General features: G+C 35.7%; 1 protein-coding gene across 6 annotated transcripts in view; it reads right to left on the bottom strand.

Moving 5' to 3' along the window:
• The window catches only part of RFX7 (regulatory factor X7), a 142,867-nt gene that overhangs the window by 37,699 nt on the left and 79,359 nt on the right, over positions 1–25,809 (bottom strand). For all 6 annotated transcript variants that reach the window (XM_081510153.1, XM_081510149.1, XM_081510151.1 and 3 more), the window contains 2 exons: positions 7,467–7,549; positions 5,026–5,148 (listed from right to left, as the gene is read on the bottom strand). Coding sequence is in view for 3 of the 6 variants with exons in the window: in XM_081510149.1 (XP_081366275.1) it covers positions 5,026–5,148; positions 7,467–7,549 (206 nt within the window). In the remaining 3 variants the exon portion in view is untranslated. The remainder of the gene's footprint in view (positions 1–5,025; positions 5,149–7,466; positions 7,550–25,809) is intronic.

Genomic DNA, 25,809 nt, shown 5'->3' with positions numbered 1-25,809 from the left:
AACTTAAAGGCTAGACAATGTATTTAGGGTAACAACTCAGACATTACAACTATTAATGTAAATTTAAATGGTAAAAATCTTTTGCCAGTTTATGTCTTAGGTATATTTAATATACATATTCAGCTGTCAAATAAGAACATAATTTAATAATGCTGAAACTGATCACTTTTATGTTTTAGTTTACTATTTCTAGTTAGTTAAATATATTTAAAATACAATTAAGGCTTGGAAAATGCTACTCCAAAATTTTTAATTTTAAACAGAACAGCATTTGGGACAAGTTTCTAGAGTTGACAGGGATTAACGTAAAAAGAGTTCAGCTTTGAGGTCAGAAATTCTGGTTTCAGATTTGTCCAGAACAATTATTTCTGAATCATAAGGACCTCACCTATAAAGCAGGAATAATATCTGCTTTCATTTACTTTATACTGATGATCTAACATTAAACAATATATATTTAAGAAATTTATAAATTCTGCCCACATGTTTAGGTCTGAGCTAGATTTTAAGCAGGTGGAGAACATTTATATGCCATTTAACTCACGAAATGTTCACTATTTAAAGCTCTTAAATATGTTACTAGAATCTATTTCTAACTTCAAGGTTGTCCTCAGAATTTAAATTACACTGATTAACACAATAGAAATTACAAACTTAGATGCATAAGTACAAAAGAATCACAACATTAATGACTATATACAAACTGAAAAGCAAAACAATCATGTTCCTTAAAATATTAAATATATTTTTTAAAAAATGGATTTGGACATTTGTGTCCCAGGAAACACTGTAGCCAAAGTTGTGAAGTTTATAAATCTGAACATTTGTGATTCTACCCAGAATGAAAGCAAACAGATTTTCAGAAATGCTAAAACAGGCTGCATATTATTTTGTAAGAAATGTACTTAAGATTAATCCTTGTGTTTCTCTATCATGCAGGAGGAAAAAGCAGCAGGAACTGTGTTTGCTGCCATCTCTGTTGCTAGTTGTGTGTTCTGGGACTGGTTCATTCACCAGCTTCTTCTATCAGTCAGATTTTAAGACCAGAGACAATGTTAGATTACAACTTTTAGAAATGTAATAATGTGAACTGCCTAAAACAAAATGATATAAATGGTGAAACTAAAAGGATGGACAAATATACACTTATATTAGACCGATAACCAGGATGGGTTACAAATATTAATATCAGAATTTAACACAACATACATTTAATATGACAAAGGATTTTTTTTTTGGTTGAGAACAGGTTTTAACTATCATAAAGATAAACAATCATGAATGCTTTCTGTCTTGAAGAGACAGAAGCAAAAACCCATTAAAAATAGTATAAGAAATTGTGAGAAACATTACTTTTGTAAGAGATTAACACACTACTTGTGCTCAACTAATTAAACAGAAAAAAGAGCAAGGATTTTTTGCAGAATTTGAAAATTACAGCAAAGTAGATTTAGTGTTTATCAATATAAGCTAATGTACAGTGCAAAAAAAGAGTGTGGAGAAATATTTATAAAATTGATAATGTGTTAGGCTGAAAGTAAACCTCAACAATTATAAAAAATAAAAAACAGAATTAGCCACATTCTTTGACTATAATATATTGGGTAAGATGTTACAGAAAAACCCAAATGAACTTTTTGGCCAACCCAGTAATATAACTAGAAATTAAGTGCAAAAATGAAAAAAAAAAGTCCAACTCCCTCAAGCACATAAAAAGTTCCTAAGTATTTTGGGACAAAGGAGTAATCAAAGCTATAATTGCACACAATTAGAAAGTAATGGTAAATGTAACAACCGTATCCATACCTAAGGAATATAGACAGAAATATAAGAGGCAAATTCATAGATACAAATGTCCTTAAGTAGGAAATGTTCTTATCTTTAGTAAGGAGAAAACCTGAAAAAAATCAGGATAACAAAAATAAAGGCACCTAAAAATGAGATGGAAGACAAAAAAAATAAAACTGACATATCAATCTTTGTTTTTTAAAAGAAAACCAATAAAAATAAATTATAGTTAAGTATAATTTGGAAAAAAAGGAAAATTCAAATGAATAAAACTAGAAATATAAAAAAGGATATAACAGATAAAGAAGACACTCAATTTGTAAGAGAATACTATATGTAATATCATGCCAATATATTTGAAAATCTGAATGAATTCCAGGAAAAACCAATGATCAAAATAGATTAATGAAGTAAAAAAATCTAACCAGGAAAAAATACAAAAAATTGTCAAAGATTTACCTCCAACAAAGCCTCCAGGCCTAGATGGTATTATAGCTGAGTTCTTTAAAACTTTCAAGAACAAGTAAGTCCCATGCTATATAAACTGTTCCAGAGCACAGAAAATTAGGGAAAGAGTTCCAATTCAGTTACGAAGCTGGCCTAACCCTGATATCAAAACCTGACAAAGATAGCACAAAAAAGAAAATTCACTTATGAAAATAGATGCAAAGATCCTACAAAATATACTTGAAAAGAGAAATCAACAGTATGCTAAAAGAGTACACATCCTGACATGCAGAAGACATTAATTCTAGGAATAAAATAACGGTTTATATTAGGTACTATCATTATGTATCATATTAATAGATCACAGAAGAAGGACTGAATAATCTTAACAGATGCCCAAAAAGCATTTTGGTAAATTTCAGTATTAATTTCTTATAAAACAGTCAATACAAGGTTAGAAAAGTGATTCCAAGCATCATAAAAAATTGATTGGTATGAAAATAAAGCCATGGAAATTTCTGAAAAAGAGGGATGATGAGGGAAGGCTGGTCCCATTGATGTTAATTTTTAGCTTTTTAAACATTTACTGACTAAAATACTTAAAAATACTATGGTCTTAAAGTAAGAACAGAAAAATACAGAGGAAGAAAACTGAGTCCAAAGGGCTTTAGTAAGATAAAAGGTACATTTACATTAGTATTGTGAAAAAAAAATTATCAATAAATAAGATGGGGATAATTAACCATTTAGAAAAAATTAAAATTAGTTCCTTATCTTAAGACATTTATTTACAAAAATAAACGTATATACTTGGTCCAGAAGGACTAAAGGGTTATATGTGAAAAATGAAATGAGTAATATCAAGGGAAAATACACATGGATTATTCAGCAGCTAGGGGCACTGGGAAGTTCTTTCTAAGCAAAATAGCAATTTCATAAGCTGCAAAGACGTAGACAGATCAGACTACTTATAAAATATTAAAATTAAATAATAAACAGCAATCTTGAAACAATTACATTTTAATAGTTAATATCCTTAATATACAATGGTTCATAAGCCAGCAATTTCAATTTTAATAATCTACACAAAACTATAGTCAAGAATATTCACTGCAGCATTATTTGTAAACTGTTTCCTTATTTAAGAATTGTGTAAGCAGTGGGGTCAAAATTTGATTAAACAATAATAAAAAAAGAAGGTGTCAGAAAAAATAAGAAGTAATAAGCCAAAATGTTTATTTTTAGGTAGTAAGATTACTGGTGCTAGTTTTCTTTTTCATACATTTATGACTATCTGTCAAAACTTTCATGATGAATATATACTACTTTCATAATTGGAAAAACTAACACATTAGTCATCACTTTCATAAATACATGTGATTATCAGGCTTCAAAAGTTTCAACAAATATAAAAATTTGTAACAGTTTGTAAGTCAACTGTCTTTGTGTGTGGAAAGTCCCTTAAACCTTTTGGTTCTATTAATATCTTAATTTAGCATAAAAATATGGTTAAAAGAAAAGATACAGTCTTAGATTATAACTTCATTTATTCTCTCAAAGGGATTTTTATTTTAATGACTATTAAAGGGATTGATTTTCACACAAATATATCTGTCACTGCAATGAACACAAATAACTCAAAATAAAGGTATATTTCATATTTATGTTTTTCAGTGAGTATTTAGAACAGAATCAATTTAAGACTTGTCATTCTATGTTAGGTTTTTATTCAGGAAACCTCATTAAGGCACTCCAAACTGGAAGATGACTAGTCCAAAAGGTCTTTAGAAAAAGTCTCTTAAAAAAACCCAAATAAATATATATATATGTGTGTGTGTATATATATAAAATTCATATTCTTGAGGGCAGAAGCTGTGTCTTATTTATTGTATCCTCAGAACTTCTTCCAGAGTTTGAGACGGCATGTAGGTGGTATTCAGCAGATTGCTGTAGACTGAGAGAATGAACTTTATAGACTTGGATCACAAGTACTCTTAGCTTTAATTTTCCTAAAGAGGAAATATCTAAAGCTGTTCAGTTAAACCTCGTACCCTTGATTTGTTTCAGACATTTTCCTTTAAACTTTCTCCAGCTCTAGTACATTTCTTAAGGTGAATGAATCAGAATTTTGAATGAGGATAGAAAGTTTTCTTTCTAGATACCAATGATCTTAGTAAGTGTCATTCTTTTGCATCATCTTACAATGGTTAACAGCAGCACTTATTTGATATTTTTCTTCCAAATTGTGTAAGGACAACACAGAGAATCTCCTTGCTTTGATATTTCAATATCCAGAAAATTCTGGTTTCATTTACTTTGCCAGAACACTCCAAATCAATTATAAAATGTTAAACAAGACTAGATTTAGCATCTATTAATTTTCTCTATCCAGAAGGGCCCATTAGCCTCTATACTTGTGCTTCCCATGTTTAAATAAATTACACGTACAATCAAAACTGTCTTGAATGTCTCCTATGTACAAGGCACTGAACTCCTTTGTCTGAGAAAATTCACAACATTCCAGATACTTTGTTTTTTATCAGGTTTCTCTATGTCTTTAGATACCACTCCTGTCATCCAGAAGAATTTTACAGAAATCCTTTCACTCAGTAATACTGTCCTTTACTACACACACAATGAGCGAAGCTTAGACATGGAAGGAATCTTACAGATGTCCAAGTTAAACTCGTATATACCAGCATGATATTCACCAATGATAAAACAAATCATCATAGCCATACTTCAGCTCTTTAATACATTACATGCCAGACATACACACATACAACTTACTTGTACTCATCATAGACTTCCTGTTTGGGCAGTGAAGTCTCAGGATGCTCCTCTAGCGTATTTCGAATCCAGGAGAAGGCATGCATCTGCTGTGCCCGACTAGATGACATGGCATTCTGATCACTAATCATAAAACAAGAACATATTTTAGCTGCACTAGACGGCAATTCACTGATAATTCTTGAGCCAGGCCTAAATGTTCCACTAAAGGACTGTGTGTAAACACAGTATAAATGATCAAACCAAACTCTGGGCTTAGATTATATGCCCAGTTTTCCAAACACAAATTGTCCACCTATGGTTGTGAGCCATTTTCTATACCTAGTGTTCGGCTGATGTTATGGCCCTGTTCCATCCCCTACTACTGCCTCTAAAGCGGCAGAGGCAATGGAGTACTGAAAACAGAAGGTATTTGTTTAGCCCACAGCTACCTCTGAGGGGACATTTGCTCACTTACTTGCCTGTTCATTCACCTAAACTTATGAAATCATTGAACTACAAAATGAAAGTTATTGAAAACACTGTTTATTTTCTATTTGCTTAGCATTCTCAAGTAACTACCCTCAAATTTTACTAAAGCATTCTAAGCTTTGGAATGGAATTCACACTGGAGAGATCCTGACAGGACAAATCTCCCTCCATGGGCCTTCCTGTAATTGGCCCTCCTCTCCAGACCAACGCCTTCACTAAACATTATACGTTTTTATTACCTGGCAGTGTCACTTACAAACTAATTTCATGAAATGGACAACCAAGATAACGTGAGGGAAGCTCCTCACTTGACTCGGACATTCACTTCAGCTACAAAAACAATAATAATTTATGTATTTCCAAAGAAATTACTGACCAATTTCTACGACAAAAAAATTATTAAAACAGTTACAAAATTTGGTCCAAGGGGAAAAAAGTAAAAGCAGCAGATTTTTCACTCCATTTCTTTTCATACATATACTTTTAAAATAAGAAAATGTTAGGCATAACTTCTATAAATGAAATGAATTCTGAGAAATATTTAAAAGGGTAGAGAAACTCAGAGTAAAATGTATGAACCAAAAACTTTTCTCTACATTTTCTAAATGAGGCTATTACATGTTTTTACTAATGAAAACAAAGTAACACCCAGCATTCAAAACATCACACATTTATCATAAATTCATGTGCCATACAGACAATTCACTTTTTCCTCCCTTTTTAAAATTCTGTGATCTGCTTACCTGACAACCTAAAAAAATTCTTGCACTTTATTGCTCACAATAGTTATCTGTTTATTTTTTGATTTTTCAGTTCAATTTTCAAAATCTCCCACACTGCATAAATATATTGACCTATTTATAAAACATAAGCCAATTGCATTTCACAGCATTTACTCAGGTACTCAATAAACTGTGGAAAATTCTGAAAGAGATGGGAATACCAGACCCCCGACCTGCCTCTTGAGAAACCTGTATGCAGGTCAGGAAGCAACAGTTAGAACTGGACATGGAACAACAGACTAGTGTGGTGACAAATAGGAAAAGGAGTATGTCAAGGCTGTATATTGTCACCCTGCTTATTCAACTTATATGCAGAGTTCATCATGAGAAACGCTGGGCTGGAGGAAGCACAAGTTGGAATCAAGATTGCTGGGAGAAATATCAATAACCTCAGATATGCAGATGACACCACCCTTATGGCAGAAAGTGAAGAAGAACTAAAGGGCCTCTTGATGACAGTGAAAGAAGAGAAAAAGTTGGCTTTAAAGCTCAACAGTCAGAAAAATAAGATCATGGCATCAGGTCCCATCACTTCATGGCAAATAGATGGGGAAACAGTGGAAACAGTGTCAGACTTTATTTTTCTGGGTTCCAAAATCACTGCAGATGGTGATTGCAGCCATGAAATTAAAAGACTCTTACTCTCTGGAAGGAAAGTTATGACCAACCTAGACAGCATATTAAAAAGCAGATACATTACTTTGCCAACAAAGGTCCGTCTAGTCAAGGCTATGGTTTTTCCAGTAGTCATGTATGGATGTGAGAGTTGGACTATGAGGAAAGCTGAGCGCCGAAGAATTGAGGGCAGGAGGAGAAGGGGACGAGAGAGGATGAGATGGTTGGATGGTATCACCGACTCAATGGACATGGGTTTGAGTGGACTCTGAGAGATGTTGATGGACAGGGAGGCCTGGCATGCTGCGGTTCATGGGGTTGCAAAGAGTCAGACACGACTGAGCGACTGAACTGACTGACTAAGGTACATAAATGTACCCAGGTACACAAATAAATTAGCAAAAACTATGGGTAAACACTTAACCAAATATGATCAAAGACATATCAAATGATCAAACAATATCTATTGTTTTGCCAGTCATTTTCTGATGATTTTAGGAATAGTGCAAAACAGTAACAACCACAACACACATATAAACACTGTAACTGAGGCAAAGACAAGAAGAGATATACCTTTTCTCTCCATTGCTGAGACCGGAAGGCAGCTGAAGGTAGAGGTAGAGTTTCTCTAGGTCTGTAAACTTCTCAACTTCTTGCTGTTAGTTAAAAAGGATTAAAAAACAAAGATTATTTTAAAAATTGTTTCTCCCTCAACAAAATTTACTAACATCTTCCTAAAATAATACTATCTAAATTTAAACCAGATGGAATGATTCACTTGCCAAAGCAAACAAAATCTAGGCTTTTTTTCTCATCAGTAAAATAATACAGTCATGTTGTCTGACAAATTTATTGCATATAAAATGTTGATTAGTAAGAGAAAATGATACTTTGCTATTAATTCTTACATCCTGGGTATAAAGAAAATAAAATCAATGATGAGACAAAAATTTCTCATTTTAAACCACATTTAAAGAAGGAGGGTTGTTCAATATTACAGGAAAAGTACTAGACTGGGAGTCAAGAGACTATTTACTAATAGCCTAACCATTTAACTGGTTGTGAGACTTCCATGCCTTAGCAGGTTTTCCTTAAAAATGTAAAATGAATGAGATAATTTCTAGGATCCTTTTCTAATTCTCAAAAATCTAGAATATGTGACTAGTGATGCTACTGTCAATGGGGGTGGAACTGAAGTTTAAAAATCCAGTTATTCCTCAGTATCTGTGGATAACTGGTTCCAGGAACTCCCTTCTCCCCCACTGTGGATACCAAAATCCACAGATGCACAAGTCCTTTATATAAAATGGTGGTATACAGCCGGTCTTCCCTAAGCACCATAACCAAGGAATCAAATGTGATCCAGGGTTGGTTGAAACTCCAAGTGCAGAACCTGTGGATCCAGAGGGCCAACTGTACCAAAGTACAGACAACAGTCCCTTTCACACACTGCAGATGTAATTATTCTCTGACTTGCAACAGTGGATGCTATTCGCAGAATCTATTTGTAAGGTCGTCTGCCACTACTCTTCTGCAACTTTGTCATTTTATCTATAAAAATAACCTTTAAAATAATTTCCACTATTCAGAGGACTGTATAGTTGTCTTTCCCAGCTGAGTTTGCCACAAGATAGTTTTAAATCTGCCATAAATCCTACTGCAATAAAAACATGTAACATTTCAGCAACCTAATTCATTACAATTGACTTGCACTGCAATGGAAGATATGGACAGATTACTGGCATTTTTAGTGGCAGAATCCTTACATAATAAAGTACAACTAAACACAGACCCAATTTATTTAAAAAGCTTAAACTGATATAATTTAGCCTATTCTTATTCTCACCAGAATTCATTCAAAAATAGTTTAATCTTAGACTGTATCCACAGAATGATTTAATCAATTACATGCAATCAACTCTCAAATCTACATTGTTTTCATTCTACTGTCTATGGGGTATTTTCCAAATAGTTCCAATATCTGATAGACTGACCAGCAATATCTTATATAACTTTCCCCTCGACAACAACAAAATCCTACAGAAACACAGACATTTCCTTTCACAACTGTTATTTAACATCTTTTTTTCTCTACTTTCCCAGTGTTCAGTTTCGGAGTCTGCCTAGTTTTGTTCCTCCTGGTGTGTTCCATTCTAATCCTCCATTTAGACTTCTTAACTCTTTCCCCCATGTTATTCCAGTCTCTTTATTTTCCCAACCACTACGTTAGTTTAAGTCTTTAGCTGTCTTTCTTTCAACAATAAAGGAGAATTCATTTACTCATTTATTTATTCACTAATTTTATTTTTTGCAACATTCCACAAATGATAAGTGTTAACTTCTATTGTATATGACAACCTATATAAAGGCTGGAAATAGATGAACAACACAATAGTCCCTGCCCTTAAGGAAATTACAATGATTCTTTCCTAAAATACCTATTGTTGAATATTATTAACATCACCCACTTAAACCCAACAGAGCCTTTCATATTAAATCAAAAATAGTTTATGTTACCAAAAAACCCATGAGTATTATTATGGGCAGTCTAAGAAAATTCAACACAAAACATCTTTTATTTTCCCTTGGGTAAACTCTCTTTCTTAATAGAATATTATTCAGCCATAAAAATGAGTGAAATCTTGCCATTTGTGGCAACATGAATGGACCTTGCTGTCTGAGGAGGCCTTACAGATAGCTGGAAAGAGAAGAGAAGCGAAAAGCAAAGGAGAAAAGGAAAGATATTCTCATCTGAATGCAGAGTTCCAAAGAATAGCAAGGAGAGATAAGAAAGCCTTCCTCAGCGATCAGTGCAAACAAATAGAGGAAAACAACAGATTGGGAAAGACTAGAGACCGCTTCAAGAAAATTAGAGATACCAAAGGAACATTTCATGCAAAGATAGGCTCGATAAAGGACAGAAATGGTATGGACCTAACAGAAGCAGAAGATATTAAGAAGAGGTGGCAAGAATACACAGAAGAACTGTACAAAAAAGATCTTCACGACCCAGATAATCACGATGGTGTGATCACTCACCTAGAGCCAGACATCCTGGAATGTGAAGTCAAGTGGGCCTTAGAAAGCATCACTACGAACAAAGCTAGTGGAGGTGATGGAATTCCAGTTGAGCTATTTCAAATCCTCAAAGGTGATGCTGTGAAAGTGCTGCACTCGATATGCCAGCAAATTTGGAAAACTCAGCAGTGGCCACAGGACTGGAAAAGGTCAGTCAGACCTTTTCAGTCAGTCAGACCTTTTCGTTCCAATCCCAAAGAAAGGCAATGCCAAAGAATGCTCAAACTACCGCACAAATGCACTCATCTCACATGCTAGTAAAGTAATGCTCAAAATTCTCCAAGCCAGACTTCAGCAATACGTGAACCGTGAACTTCCAGATGTTCAAGCTGGTTTTAGAAAAGGCAGAGGAACCAGAGATCAAATTGCCAATATCCGCTGGATCATCGAAAAAGCAAGAGAGTTCCAGAAAAACATCTATTTCTGCTTTATTGACTATGCCAAAGCCTTTGACTGTGTGGATCACAATCAACTGTGGAAAATTCTGAAAGAGATGGGAATACCAGACCATCTGACCTGTCTCTTGAGAAACCTGTATGCAGGTCAGGAAGCAACAGTTAGAACTGGACATGGAACAACAGACTGGTTCCAAATAGGAAAAGGAGTCCGTCAAGGCTGTATATTGTCACCCTGCTTATTTAACTTATATGCAGAGTACATCATGAGAAACGCTGGGCTGGAAGAAACACAAGCTGGAATCAAGATTGCCGGGAGAAATATCAATAACCTCAGATATGCAGATGATACCACCCTTATGGCAGAAAGTGAAGAAGAACTAAAGAGCCTCTTGATGAAGGTGAAGGAGGAGAGTGAAAAAAGTTGGCTTAAAGCTCAACATTCAGAAAACTAAGATCATGGCATCTGGTCCCATCACTTCATGGGAAATAGATGGGGAAACAGTGGAAACAGTGTCAGACTTTACTTTTTTGGGCTCCAGAATCACTGCTGATGGTGACTGCAGCCATGAAATTAAAAGACGCTTACTCCTTGGAAGGAAGGTTATGGCCAACCTAGATAGCACGTTTAAAAGCAGAGACATTACTTTGCCAACAAAAGTCCGTCTAGTCAAGGCTATGGTTTTTCCAGTGGTCATGTATGGATGTGAGAGTTGGACGGTGAAGAAAGCTGAGCGCCGAAGAATTGATGCTTTTGAACTGTGGTGTTGGAGAAGACTCTTGAGAGTCCCTTGGACTGCAAGGAGATCCAATCAATCCATCCTAAAAGAGATCAATCCTGGGTGTTCATTGGAAGGTCTGATGTTGAAGCTGAAGCTCCAATACTTTGGCCACCTCATGCAAAGGGTTGACTCATTGGAAAAGACCCTAATGCTGGGTAGGATTGGGGGCGGGAGGAGAAGGGGACGACAGAGGATGAGATGGTTGGATGGCATCACCGACTCGATGAACATGGGTTTGGGTAGACTCCGGGAGTTGGTGATGGACAGAGAGGCCTGGCGTGCTGCAATTCATGGGGTCGCAGAGAGTCGGACACGACTGAACGACTGAACTGAACTGAACTGAATGGACCTTGAGGGCACTATGCTAAGTAAAATAAGTCAGACAGAAAATGATAAATACCAAATGATCTTCCTTTTATGTGGAATCTAAAAACAACAACAAAACAGACGAAGGCCCTGAGCCCATGGATACTGTGATGATTGGTGGCAGCCTGAGGTGAGGGGAGGGAGTGTAGGTAGTGGGAGTGGAAGAAGGGGGTCATAAGGTACAAATTTCTAGCTATAAAATGAGTTAAGTCACAGAGATATAATGTATAGCATGGTGAATATAATTTGAAAGTAGCCAGGATAGATCTCCAAAGTTCTCATTATAAAAAAAAAAAATTCTGTAGCTATATATGGTGACAAAGGTTAACTAGATTTATTGCAGTGATCATTTTATAATACAAGCATACCTCGGAGGTACTACAGGTTCAGACTCAGACCACCACAATAAAACAAATACAAGAATAAAGTGAGTCACATAAATTTTTGGTTTCTCAGTGCAGATAAAAGTTATCTTTGCTCGTGCTCAGTTGCTAAGTCGTGTCTGACTATTTGCGACCCCATGGACTGTAGCCCACCTGGCTCCTCTGTCCATGGAATTCTCCAGGCAAGAATACTGGAAAATGTGAAAATGTATTATCATTTCCTTCTCCAAAAGTTACCTTTACCCTGTAATATAGTCTATCAAGTATGCAACAGCTTTGTGTTTAAAAAACAAGGCACATACTTTAATTCGAAGTATTTTATTGCTTAAAAAGATGCTAACCACCATCTGACAATGCAGGCAGGCTTACCACAAACCTTCAATTTATAAAAAATAATATCTGCAAAGTGTAATAAAATGCAATAAAACAAGGTATGCCTATATATACAAATACTGAATCATTATGTTGTACACCTGAAACTAATACAATGTTACATCAGTTACACCTCACTTAAAAATATCAAACAAAAAAATCCATCATTTTTGATGACTAAGAATAAAAAAAACCTTATACTATTGGAAAAGCCTTGGTTTCAATATTTTTCAACTTTTATATATACTAGAGAAAAGAACAGAGAAGAAATTCCAGAAGGAATTCAGAAGATAATCCAAATTAGGACAAAGTGCCAAAGAGATGATTCAAAGATGGAATTGTTTTGAAAAAGATCAAACTCAATGCTGCACTCTTTAGTTTGTCTTTCAAAGAGTGAAAAATTACTACTGTCAATTACTCTTTTGTTATGTGGGACTCAACACAGAAGAAAATAATTGGAGAGTTTACTAAAACTGACATCAAAATTCTAAGAAGCAAATGAGAACAAAATGACTTAAGTGTACAGTGATGGCATTCTAGTCCAGTGAAGCTGAGTTTACCATGAGAATTTTGGTTTTGGATACACCTGTCACTTACAGCTAATCACTAGCCTCCAAGACAATGATCTGTGGTGTATAAGACCTTAACTTTGCTTGACTACATCAAGGCAAGAATATCATGTGGCAAGTATGTTAAACATCAGATTATTTGATATACTGTGTAAAGATTTAAACATCAAGAGTAAAGCTTTCTGTTCCATGTGGAGATTCATTAATTGTCAAAAAGAAGTATGGATTTATGAAATGAAGGACAAAGCTGCTTTTTAGAACATTAGGAAAAAAACCTGCATACATTTTTGAAATTTATAATTTTTAAATTCTGCCAAAAAATGAAATAATGTATTAATATATGCTACAATGTGGATGAACCTTGAAAACATTATGCTAGGTGAAAGAAGTCAGACACAAAAACCATTTATCAAATGTTTTCACTTTTATGAAATATCCAGAACAGTCAAATCCATGGAGAGAGAAAGATTAGTGGCTACCAGGGACTGGGAGGAGGGCACCAAGAGGACTGATTGCTTAGTGGGTTTCCTTGGGGTGATGAAATGTTTCAGAACTGGGTTCAGTTCAGTTGCTCAGTTGCGTCCAACTCTTTGTGACCCCATGAATCGCAGCACGCCAGGCCTCCCTGTCCATCACCAACTCCCGGAGTCCACCCAAACCCATGTCCATCGAGTCAGTGATGTCATCCAGCCATCTCATCCTCTGTCGTTCCCTTCTCCTCCTGCCCCCAATCCTTCCCAGCATTAGGGTCTTTTCCAATGAATCAACTCTTCGCATCAGGTGGCCAAAGCATTGGAGTTTCAGCTTCAACCTCTGTCCGTCCAATGAACAACCAGGACTGATCACCTTTAGGATGGACTGGTTGGATCTTCTTGCAGTCCAAGGGACGCTCAAGAGTCTTCTCCAACACCACAGTTCAAAAGCATCAATTCTTTGGTGCTCAGCTTTCTTCACAATCCAACTCACACATCCATACATGACCACTGGAAAAACCATAGCCTTGACTAGACGGACCTTTGTTGACAGAGTAATGTCTCTGCTTTTTAATATGCTGTCCAGGTTGGTCATAACTTTCCTTCCAGAGAGTAGGAGTCTTAATTTCATGGCTGCAATCACCATCAGCAGTGATTTTGGAGCCCCAAAAATAAAGTGTGACACTGTTTCCACTGTTTCCCCATCTATTTGCCATGAAGTGATGGGACCAAATGCCATGATCTTCGTTTTCTGAATGTTGAGCTTTAAGCCAACTTCTTCACTCTCCTCTTTCACTTTCATCAAGAGACTCTTTAGTTCTTCTTTACTTTCTGCCATAAGGGTGGTGTCATCTGCATATCTGAGGTTATTAATATTTCTCCCAGCAATCTTGATTCCAGCTTGTGTTTCTTCCAGCCCAGCATTTTTCATGATGTACTCTGCATATAAGTTAAATAAGCAGGGTGACAATATACAGCCTTGACGTACTCCTTTTCCTATTTGGAACCAGTCTGTTGTTCCATGTCCAGTTCTAACTGTTCCCTCCTGACCTGCATATAGGTTTCTCAAGAGACAGGTCAGATGGTCTGGTATTCCCATCTCTTTCAGAATTTTCCACAGTTTATTGTGATCCACACAGTCAAAGGCTTTAGCATAGTCAATAAGGCAGAAATAGATGTTTTTTCTGGAACTTTCTTGCTTTTTCGATGATCCAGTGGATGTTGGCAATTTGATCTCTGGTTCCTCTGCCTTTTCTAAAACCAGCTTGAACATCTGGAAGTTCCGGGTGCACGTATTGCTGAAGTCTGGCTTGGAGAATTTTGAGCATTACTTTACTAGCGTGTGAGATGAGTGCAACTGTGCGGTAGTTTGAGCATTCTTTGACATTGCCTTTCTTTGGGATTGGAACGAAAACTGACCTTTTCCAGTCCTGTGGCCACTGCTGAGTTTTCCAGATCTGCTGGCATATTGAGTGCAGCACTTTCACAGCATCATCTTTCACGATTTGAAATAGTTCAACCGGAATTCCATCACCTCCACTAGCTTTGTTCGTAGTGATGCTTTCTAAGGCCCACTTGACTTCACATTCCAGGATGTCTGGCTCTAGGTGAGTGATCACACCGTCATGATTATCTGGGTCGTGAAGATCTTTTTTGTACAGTTCTTCTGTGTATTCTTGCCACCTCTTCTTAATATCTTCTGCTTCTGTTAGGTCCATACCATTTCTGTCCTTTATCGAGCCCATCTTTGCATGAAATGTTCCCTTGGTATCTCTAATTTTCTTGAAGAGATCTCTAGTATTTCCCAATCTGCTGTTTTCCTCTATTTCTTTGCATTGATCGCTGAGGAAGCCTTTCTTATCTCTCCTTGCTATTCTTTGGAACTCTGCATTCAGATGGGAATATTTTTCCTTTTCTCCTTTGCTTTTCCCTTCTCTTCTTTTCACAGCCATTTGTGAACTGGGTAGAGGTGATGTTTACATAACAATGAATATGCTAAATAGTACTAATGATAAACTTAATGTTATTTATATTTAAAAACAATAAACATTACAATTTTTAATAGAGCTTGATATATGTGACAGACATATGTGAATATATGACCTGAAACTTCAAATGACAATTATCAACATCCCTATTTATTAGGCTTAAAAGTCTTCATTTTCTTGAGTTGAAGAAGTTAAGTTCTCAACAAAGAGAGAAGTTCTCAAAGCAAAGTTATTACAAGTGTCTTCAAGTTTAGGAGGAACTTCAAGTACTATCTAGTTTGTTTAATGAACTAAGGTGATAAGTTCCCACTACTGTAGTTGAAAATCTTGCCCAAAAGCTTATGAGGCTTCTCTCTTATAGTTCAATCTTTGCAAGAAGATACCCCAAAGGAATCTTGGAACCAAAGTTTGATTCAGATGTCAAAGACATTCTAGGAAACCACTCTGAAGAATTTTTGACAAAAATCTCCCTGTTTATTCCCAAGTAGGTAAGCAGACCTTGTGTGTCAATCATCCCATTTACATAAGCAAGCCTTTATACAAGTAGTTTTTCAGAAACTTTGAGTATGAAAACTTTGAAAAGCAATATTACAAACCTAATGTTGCAAATGGCCTAGATAGTGCTTTGCCCTTTCACATCCTAGATAGAAAAGCATACAGGAAACAATCAGATTCCAAGTCTGAGGCCACCTGATGCGAAGAACTGACTTACTGGAAAAGACCCTGATGCTGGGAAAAATTGAAGGTAGGACAAGGGAACGACAGAGGAGGAGATGGTTGGATGGCATCACCGACTCTATGGACATGAGTATGAGTAAACTCTGGGAGTTCGTGATGGACAGGGAAACCTGGCGTGATGCAGTCCATGGGGTCACAGAGAGGCAGACACGACTCAGTGACTGAACTGAACTGAATATCCTTTTACCCCCTTTATGGCACCTTGGGCCCCTTTATGGCACCTTGGGAGTCCTGTGTTTCAGTGGTGAGGCTACAACATGGCAATGTCTGTCAGTGTGGGTTCCTGGGGGACTATGTGCAGCAGGGGCCTCCAGTGATTTGTGCTATACATATAATGTGAATGAAAACAAGTTCTTCTGGTTAGGCTACTGATATTTCAGGCTTCCTTTGTTTCAGCAGCATAGCCTTACCCCTCCTGATTAATATAGAAAGGTTAGATCTTTTCCTCTATGTGAATAAAATGTTGAGAGAGGAAATGGGCTCCTCTCTAATCACAAAAGCTTTCATTCATTTTTAGAACAGTATTTAACTTCTTTTGAAATTTCAAATTATACTAGCCAAGCTATTTACGTTTATCAAATTGAGACATGGGCTAAAAAAATGTTAAGAATATACAGTTCATATTATATAGCCTTCATGCTTTCATCTACTTTACTTAAAAAAAAACAAACAACCTAGTTCAAAATTCAATTCTAATAAATTTTGCATACATGATCATACATGATCCTATAAGAGCCTGTTTGTTTACTTTGAGCCATAGCAATTACTCAGGGTTTTAAACTCAATTAATTTGCATTTATTGATTGTTCAAAGAAATTTTTTTTGTTGTCTACTTACACCTTCCTCCTCAACTAGATTGAAGATTCTAGTTTATCCACACCTTTTTGAGGCAAAAACTGAAAATGTACGACAGAGCCAGATGGTACTTCTTTTAATACTCCATTTAATTTTTAAATTTAAAACAATAAGGTCTCTCCACCAAAGTACAGAAAGTAAGTATACGTGTATCACTATCCATATTAAAAGATGCTAACTTTTTGCCATATTTGCTTCAGAATTCTTTAAGTTTTTAGACTATACAGTAGTGTTTGTTATATGGACTAAAACCAGTTTATCCATTTCTTTATGACTGACAATTTCATTATTTCAAGTAGTGCTGCAATAAAAATTCGTATTTGTGACTGGTGTGTCCTTGTGCGGAGTTTCTGTTATAGTACGTATCTACCGTACTCATTTAAGATGCACATCTTTAACTTTGCTGGTATTCCCAAACTGCTCTCCAAAACTATTATGCCAATTTGTTTTCCAAAAGCAATGCTACAATTTCTCCACATCCTTATGAAAGCTTAAGATTTACATTTTAGCTAATCTTATAAGTATGAAAAAGTACCCCACCCACTGTTTTATTTTAAATTTTTTGATTGAGGATGAGACTATCATATTATTTATCATTTGAGTTTATACTAATAGAATAGCTATCCAATTTTATCATGCATCAGAGTCACTTGGAGAGATTGCTAAAGATGGTAAGAATTTCTGACTCAGCAGTCTGGAGCAGGAACCTTGAAATCAAAAGTTAAAAATAATGCCATTTTTACTTTCAATATTTAAAAGCAACTTCAACTGAGTTGGAATTTAATTCAGAAAAAAATCTGACAACTTATCTTTGAGAGGATCATATAGCAAAATGTATGATTCACTGATCTTTCTGAACCTGTGGAACAGACTTTTCATTTACCGCCTGGTAACTGATTAGTATAGTAATAAAGCAGCTTTGATGGAGCTTTCAGAAACTTGAGGTTAACAGACAAGTCTCTTATTCATAAATTAGTAGCCAACAAGGAAAAATGACCTATATTATAGATGAATAAAGCAGCTGCTACTTGAGCATGACTGCTGGATCTTTCAAATCTGATCTATCTAAAACAGCAGGATATGGTGGTCAGGTACAGGATACAGAATGAGAAGGCCTGGATCTGAGTTCCAGATTTGCCCTTCATTAGCTTTGTGATATTAAGCAAGATGAGCATTAATTTTCAAGTCTGTGAAATACTGATAAAACACCCATGAAATTTGCATGAGGATTAAAAAAAATTTATAAAATATATCTATGTTAGGTTATTATTACCACATAAACAGTATGGAGGACTACAGTCCATAGGGTCTCAAAGAGTTGGACACAACTGAAGTGACTTAGCACACATTACATAAATATTACTTGAAATATATACTTGCTGAAAGTCAGATTTTGGCAAGAGTTTATAATTTAAATTCTAACAGCAAATACAGAATCTTTTATTTGAAAAAGCAAGGTATCTTAAGAAATTTAGGAAACATTTAGCCCGGTGACCTTCACCAACTTAAAGAGTTTTACCACAAGAGCAAGGTTCCTAGATTCTATGTGAGTATCAGACTTGATCGCAAGTTATTGAAGACAATGTTCCACCAGCACTGACTTTCCTCAGAAAAGTGCAGAAAAACATGGATACTATTTCCTCATAAGCCATCAAGATGTTACTGACGTTAGAAGATATTTCTGACAACCATGATATTAGAATAGGTCAGAAACAAAAGCTTTTACTAGGTTGGACTTGGAAAAGAAAATGTGTAACTTTCCACTTGTTTGGAAAAAAACAAGTGGAAAACATTAAAAAAACACCTGAAACAATATTCTTTATTTCAAACAACCGAGTTAATTTTTAGTGTTTCAGCTTGTCTGCTCAGAACATTTGCCTTTGAACTATGAAAACATACCAGATGAACTGAGGAATCAGGGAGTATTTTCAGTATTTTATTACTACAACTTTAAAACCTCCAAGCAGATAGTAAGGAAACACGTTCCCACTATTTACTGGCACAAGTAGTCTGAGTGGAGAGACCTGCTCCTGCTTTTTTAGGGAACATACTGAATCAGGTTTATCCCACAATTTCTCAAACATTAATAAGGAAGGATTTCCCCTGTTTGAAATAAATTTCTTTGCAGTGATGTGCTTCTTGTTGTGAGACTTTCCCCTCAAGTATTAGTCAGGTTCTTCTTTTTTTTTTTAAACAAGGTCACAAAACTGGGTAACAGTTGATATTTATAAAGATGGTAACCAATGAAGACTTGAATAAGGATCTTTCATGCAAATCTTTGATAGAACATTATCTTTATCATTATCATTATCTTCTATTTCCAGAAGAAGCAGAAACTCTCCTGTTGAGACGTATAAACACCTTTCAAGGAACGAGTCAGGTTGACAATGACACAGTCTTGATGGAAGATGACCAACCCAAGGGTATCACATTCATAATTAGTTCTTCAAATTTTTCTTTCAAACTAGTATCAGCGAAAGGTTTTAAAAGAAGTTTTGATTTAAATTTGTATTTAGAAGTGGTTGTTTAAAATTCAGAAACTTAAAATCTTCAATTTGTTTCTTCCATTAAATTATCACATGTGGAGGGAAAATATATAAAGACAGGATAATCATACTTGAATTTGTCTGTCTTTTATTTTGTAAGCTACAGAAACAAAACAAAATGTGAAAACAATTCTAATTTTTTTTTACCCCCTGAAAGGAGACATTGATTTAGGAGCACAGTTACTAAAAGGCCTCTTTTTTCACCAGCATTACTGACAGAAGAGCTGAATGGGGAAAGTGGAACCTTACTCTATAGTTTTTTTTTTTTTTTTAATTTATGGAAACAAATAACATACCTGATATTATATTCTCTCAGGCCCCAGCAGTTGTGAAAGCTGGTCTTCCACAGGATTGAATAAGGAAGATAGAGAAAAAGGTCAAGGTATAAGGACTCTATTTTTCATGCGTTTTACTTAGAATTCTTAATTTTCAGCAATTTTCAGTTTCTTAACTTGCTATGAGAACCATGTGGTCATTTTTCATAAATGTGCTCTAAAAATATACTGTGATATGTTTTAGGGCTTAATAAAAAAGGGAGGCTAAATCCCTGAAATTGAAATAATGAATAACACAGTAGCAAGTATCATGGCTACATAAATGTCCAGGCAACTAAAAATCAACTGAAATGTTGAGAGAAGGGCATACTGCTAGGGTTCAAGTAGACAGAAAATACAGAAACCTATAGATTTGAGTACCTCTGAAAAAGGATTCAAATGAGACCCATCTCTAGGGAGACTACTTCTGCCCATAGTTAAATTCTACAAAAAGTGAGCATCACAGAATGATCATGTAACATTTCTCTGGCTCATTAGGTGAGGCAAAGGTTATTATCAATGTTCCGTACACTGCTGGAAAAGATCCTAGGGTTCTACTAGTGGTGGGGATAGGCTGAGAGCACTAGCAGGAAAGATAAGGTTTCATCTTTCCAGTCACTGTGTTTTAAGTTTTTTGTTTGTTTTTGATTTTATAGCATGGAGATAAAGGATAGTCCCTGGGAACCCAGCAACTATGTTTCCAAAAAAATTGGATTTGTTCTAATTGATTCTTCAAGGTTACAAAGCTACAGACCCAGCAAAGGTGCAGGCCCTGAAGAGGAAAAGTTAGTCCTCTAATTTCTGTCGCTGCTTCCAGTAACCTTTCCTTCTTTTCCTCTTAGTTTGCTTTTTTAAGGGTTTGAAATAACTTAAGATGCAAAAATAGACTAGAAAATGATAAGAATTCATTTGTTTTCTATCAAAACACATTTCTATGTAATTATCTCATTCCTTAAATATAAAGATACTAATGATAATTGAATTTCTTTCAGGTAAATGGGTGAGAGATTGCCATCTTATTCTTTACTATTCCTTTTTGAGACAATAAAATGAATTTGAAAGCTAGCTGACAACGGTAAGGGCAATCTTTACAATTATGAAAGAGAAAAGTAACCAGAAGTCATGATTTGTGCCCTTAGTGGCAATTTAGTCCACTTCAGTTCCTAAAAGGAAGAAAAACCAAAAAAATAATTATAATTATATTGTCCTCCTATACTAAGGGATAAAATAACTCACATTCTTGATGAAAATAAAAATAAAGGGTTCAAATTTATCTGAATGGATGGCATGGCCTTATACAGATGATTTCTTTTTGTGATACTCAAAAAACAAAGCAAACCCAACTATTTAAATCCAGCCCCCTTGTCAACAAGCACCACACCCCAAACCCTTCCTAGACATGTAAAATCTACACAAAAATGCTCTCTTGAAAGTTATTCATTTCCTCTTCACCAAGTGACTGAAAGGAACAAGTCAGATTCTGAGCTAGGTCTTTAGTAACAGTAACCTCGGTGCCACATCACAAGATAAACTCTATCTTCTAACAAGGAGTCTTTTTCAAGTCTGATTGATATATATACACACTTATCTTTAGCTGTGCTGGGTCTTTGTTGCTGTGTGGACTTTTCTCTATGTTGTGGCTAGTAGGGGCTACTCTCGCTGCGGTGAGGGCTTCTCACTGCAGTGGCTTCTCTTGTTGCGGAGCACAGGCTCTAGGGCTCAGGGGTCAGTAATTGCAGCACATAGGGTCAGCAGTTGTGGCTCCCGGGCTCTAGAGCACAGGTTCAATAGCTGTGGTGCCCAGACTTAGTTGATCTGTGACATGTGGGATCTTCCCAGTTCAGGGATCGAACCCATGACATCTGCATTGGCAGGAGGATTCTTTACCACTGAACCACCAGGGAAGCCCAAGTGTGATACATTTTAATTAGATACTCCAAACAAAATTTTTGGTGTCAATGAAGATTGGGTCAGGAAATTGACCTTGGTCCTATCATTTAGTATTCATTATAGTAAGGATTTGAGGTGAAAAGGCATGCTTTCTTCTATAAAGGAGGAAAGGGAGAAAAGAAATCTTTTCAAACTATATACACCACATATTTTTAACATATATCAACAACATATATCTCTAGAGGGCAGAAGAGTTGAGTGAGTTATTCAAATTTATTTCTGGGAGTGTGTCATCTATCTTAGAAAGGCCCACCCTTAACATTATTATTCTGGTTCTCAGGAAGCAGATATTCTACACCCTGCTTCACATATCTTTCAGTGCTCATCTTACCACTTCAGCAGTAGGCACATAAAAGAACTGACTTCTAACTTAAAACATTAACTATAGGAAAGATTTGAAAAGTTTAAAAAAGTTAAATGAGATTATTTTCATTCATGCATTCATTGAGTACTGGGTTTTATGCCAACCATGCTTTAGGCATGCATGACCCTACATTTCAGGACAATAAAATTTAGAAGTAATACATCTGTTGCATGATAATGATAAATGCTATAAGGAAAAAGGATTGGTGAGGGTACAACTTAACCCAGAGTGATCAAGGAAGGTTTCACTGTAAAGTATGAAGATAAACTGTTTCACAAAGTGGCTAGCCAATAGGAAAGACTCTCAAAAGAGTTAACAATTTTCTTTGTTCTATCCTACTTTTGCTTTCCACTGAGTGACTGTTTTAATGGCCAGGCAGGGCAAGAACTGACAGTAAAAACTCCACATTATTAAGAGAGAAAAATGGACGCTGGCTTCTCACTATTTGTCCCTATACATACTGTTATGGCTCCCACAACACTGTAAAGAATGGCTCTTGGAAAAATCTTGCCCCCAAAGAATCTAACACAGAGGTGACAATCTCAAATGTCAGCTGGGGAATGGAAATGATTAGACTACAGGTAAGAAAAATATCTTATGTTAAATGCATGGCATGTAAAAATAAGGATTCAGTGTCCTAAGTTTATAACGGACAACTCATGTGTGATCAGAAAGCTGGTTTTCAGGATTTATCTAATAGTAGACTTTGGTGTCCATTACAGAAGGAAAGTTTTTTAATAAAGCACAGCTTAGATGGTTAATTTTTGTTCATTTCCCTAGGGAAGACAAACACCAGCCCAGCATGGGTTGGAGGCAGAGAGCAGAATCCTGAAGCAGCATTCAGAACCTAAGACACGTTGACTACTGATTCAACACAATCTCACCCTTTCAAGTTTTCTACTGTATTCCCTTGTAAAAGGACCCTTCTGAGAGTGCTCCTTTGTAGGGAACTTGCCTCACTACTGAATAATCTGAATGATGGCATCTGTCACCAAATTTCAAGTTTTCCTGGCTCTCCAGAAGGAACAGGCGTTCCATTCAACTTCTCTCTCCTAACGGTAATCCTAGAAAGTCCTCCTTGGTTCAACTGTCATAAGTAAGCCTTCCCCCAGCAGAATGGGCTTAGGTCAGGAAGCCTTTAGACTCATCTGTGAAAGGAACTCATTAGACATGTTCAACTTCTGCCCAGGGGAGTTGACTTGGCCTTCCTGGTGCAGAGCACAGAAAGATCTGTAAAGCAGATGCTTTATTAGGCTATGTTAACTCCCCAATACTGCATTTTTTTAAACCTAAAAGTAAATGGCAATAGATAATTCCTCTCCTAGAATATTGGTCAGTAGAGAGCCCTGGAAGTAAGTCTGAACACTCTTCCTGACAGATTTAAGATATGGACTTAAATGGATTTAAAATACAGTTGACCCTCGAGCAATATGGGGCTTAGGGGTGCCTACCCACCTTGTGGGCTTCCCAGGTGGCGCTAGTGGTAAAGAACCCACCTGTCAATGTAGGAGCGTAAGATACGCAGGTTTGATCCCTGGGTTGGGAAGATTCCCCCAGAGGAGGGCACAGCAACCCATTCAAGTATACTTGCCTGAAGAATCCCAGAGGAGTCTGGCAGGCTACAGTTCATACAGTCACAAAGAGCCAGACATGACTAATGCGACTTGGTATGCATGCATGCACACACGCTCCTTGTGGTCAAAAATCCGAGTATAACTCCACAGTTCCCTTTGGGTATTCAACCAACCACAAATCATGTAGTATTGTTAATAATAATATTGTATTTAGCAAAAGAAATCTTGGAAATGATGGGAAAAAAGTAAACAAAAATTATCTATTCTTATCTCTATAATCTTCCTAGGATTGCTGTTGAATTGCTTAGTCCATGAGACAGAAATACTTTTCTTCTTGCTTTCAACTGATTTCCTGACAAGCTGAACATTATTTGTTTTACTAATCGATGTAGGGGAGCTGAACATTAGAAATAGTGGAAAGACTGCTTCCTGGTAGCATACCCACCTAATACACAGAAATATAAACAGGAAGTTCTCAGTATTCTGATGGTCCCAGATAGTACATGGAAAATAATTTCTCTACTGCAGAAACTTGCCCTATCAATTTTATCAATCACTTCCCAAATAATGTCCCTTAGAACATCAGTTTCATGAGGAATTTTATGATGAGAAAAAAGTCCAGTACATATTGAATACTTGTTAAGATTCATGATACACACCAGCATATTAACAATACCTCTTAACACACCTTTTAATTCAGAGTTCACAAACGATATTTGACTTTGGGAACCCTTCTGCATAACTTATTAACATCCCATGGAATTAGTCTTCCAAGGACCATATTTTGGAAAATGAACTATTACTTCCCATCCCCCTATGGCTGACTGTCACCAAACCAGGCTTTTATTCCATCAAACATTCAGGATTATTTCTCTCAAATATTGGTCTTGCTATAGTTTTCAAGTAGTCCAATTTAATTCCACTAAAATAAGGGGATTAGGTAATATGGAATGAGCAGCCTTCAACTCTGCTAACCCTATGGCATTGGATGTGTCAATGTAAGGTTTTGCCTTGACTATTAAACTGGTTATGAAAAATATAACTGGATAGGCTTTACAAATGTATAATGACATTATAGATCTAAACTTGTTGCAACTGGTGAAAAACTTAGTGTAAGACACTAATTACTATTAAAATTAAGTAAAAATCAATTTTTATTAGAAAAGCATTAAAATATTAACAAAAATTTTATTCATATGCTTCTAAAAATATTTTCATTTGTCTTTATTGATAAGCAGGCAAATATTAAGCTTTAAAAATAGTACAGATAGAATTTTCTATTATTTACTTTTAGAATATTTCATAGAGCCATAGTCTTCACAACTGTAATCAATTTAAACAGTTAAAATCATTTTAACTATTTTGTTTTAGTGAGCATATTATGTTTTTTAAATGACATTCAAGCAAAAAAGAGACTAAATTTAGAATTACTGATTACTTAAATTCAGTAAGATGATGAGGCTAGCTTTTCATTTTTTTCCTCTTCAGATTTATTTTCAAAGTGGATAATTACTTTCAGAAACATTTCTTAATTACAGGAAGAAGAAGTAGAATTTTTAAAAATTCATATAAATAACCTCATATTTTAGACACTTTAAAAAATGTTACGTTTATCACTGTTTTTAAAAGTCTTGGCTCTGGAGTCAGACTACCTGGATTAAAAGCCTAATTCTACCAATTAGCAAGTTTTATGACCTTGAGTAAGTTACTTAACCTGTCTGAGCCTGTTTCTTTGTTTGTAAAATGAGGATGACAACAGATTAATCTCATAGGCAAATTATGAGGAATGAATAATAAAATATGTAAAGTACTTGTCTGGCACGTGATAATAAATACTCAATAAATGCTAATAATAATAATATGTAGAGAGAAACTCTTTTTAGGTGATATTATGTGCATATTACATTTAGTTCTTGATAATTATTGTTTGCAGATAATCACTCAGCAAATGTTAACTGTCTTCCATGTACTAGACAGGGTGCTAAGCACTGGGGATACCAAGATCGTGAGACACAGTTCTTTTTACTACCAAAAGCTTATTTTTGTTGAAGGAAACAAATTAACCTGGGGATCAGCATACTATATAGTAAGAGCTGTAACAGGGGTAGAAAGCTTTTTATAAGGTGCATGAAAGCAAGGGCCTTAACAGAAGAAGGTATAGTAGAGAGG

This window comes from Giraffa tippelskirchi, chromosome 7 (genome assembly GCF_054371585.1).
Source record: "Giraffa tippelskirchi isolate mGirTip1 chromosome 7, T2T-mGirTip1v1.2.pri, whole genome shotgun sequence".
Classification (NCBI taxonomy): Eukaryota; Metazoa; Chordata; class Mammalia; order Artiodactyla; family Giraffidae; genus Giraffa; species Giraffa tippelskirchi.
Note: the sequence above shows the minus strand (reverse complement) of the source record. Positions and strands in the feature narration are given on the sequence as shown.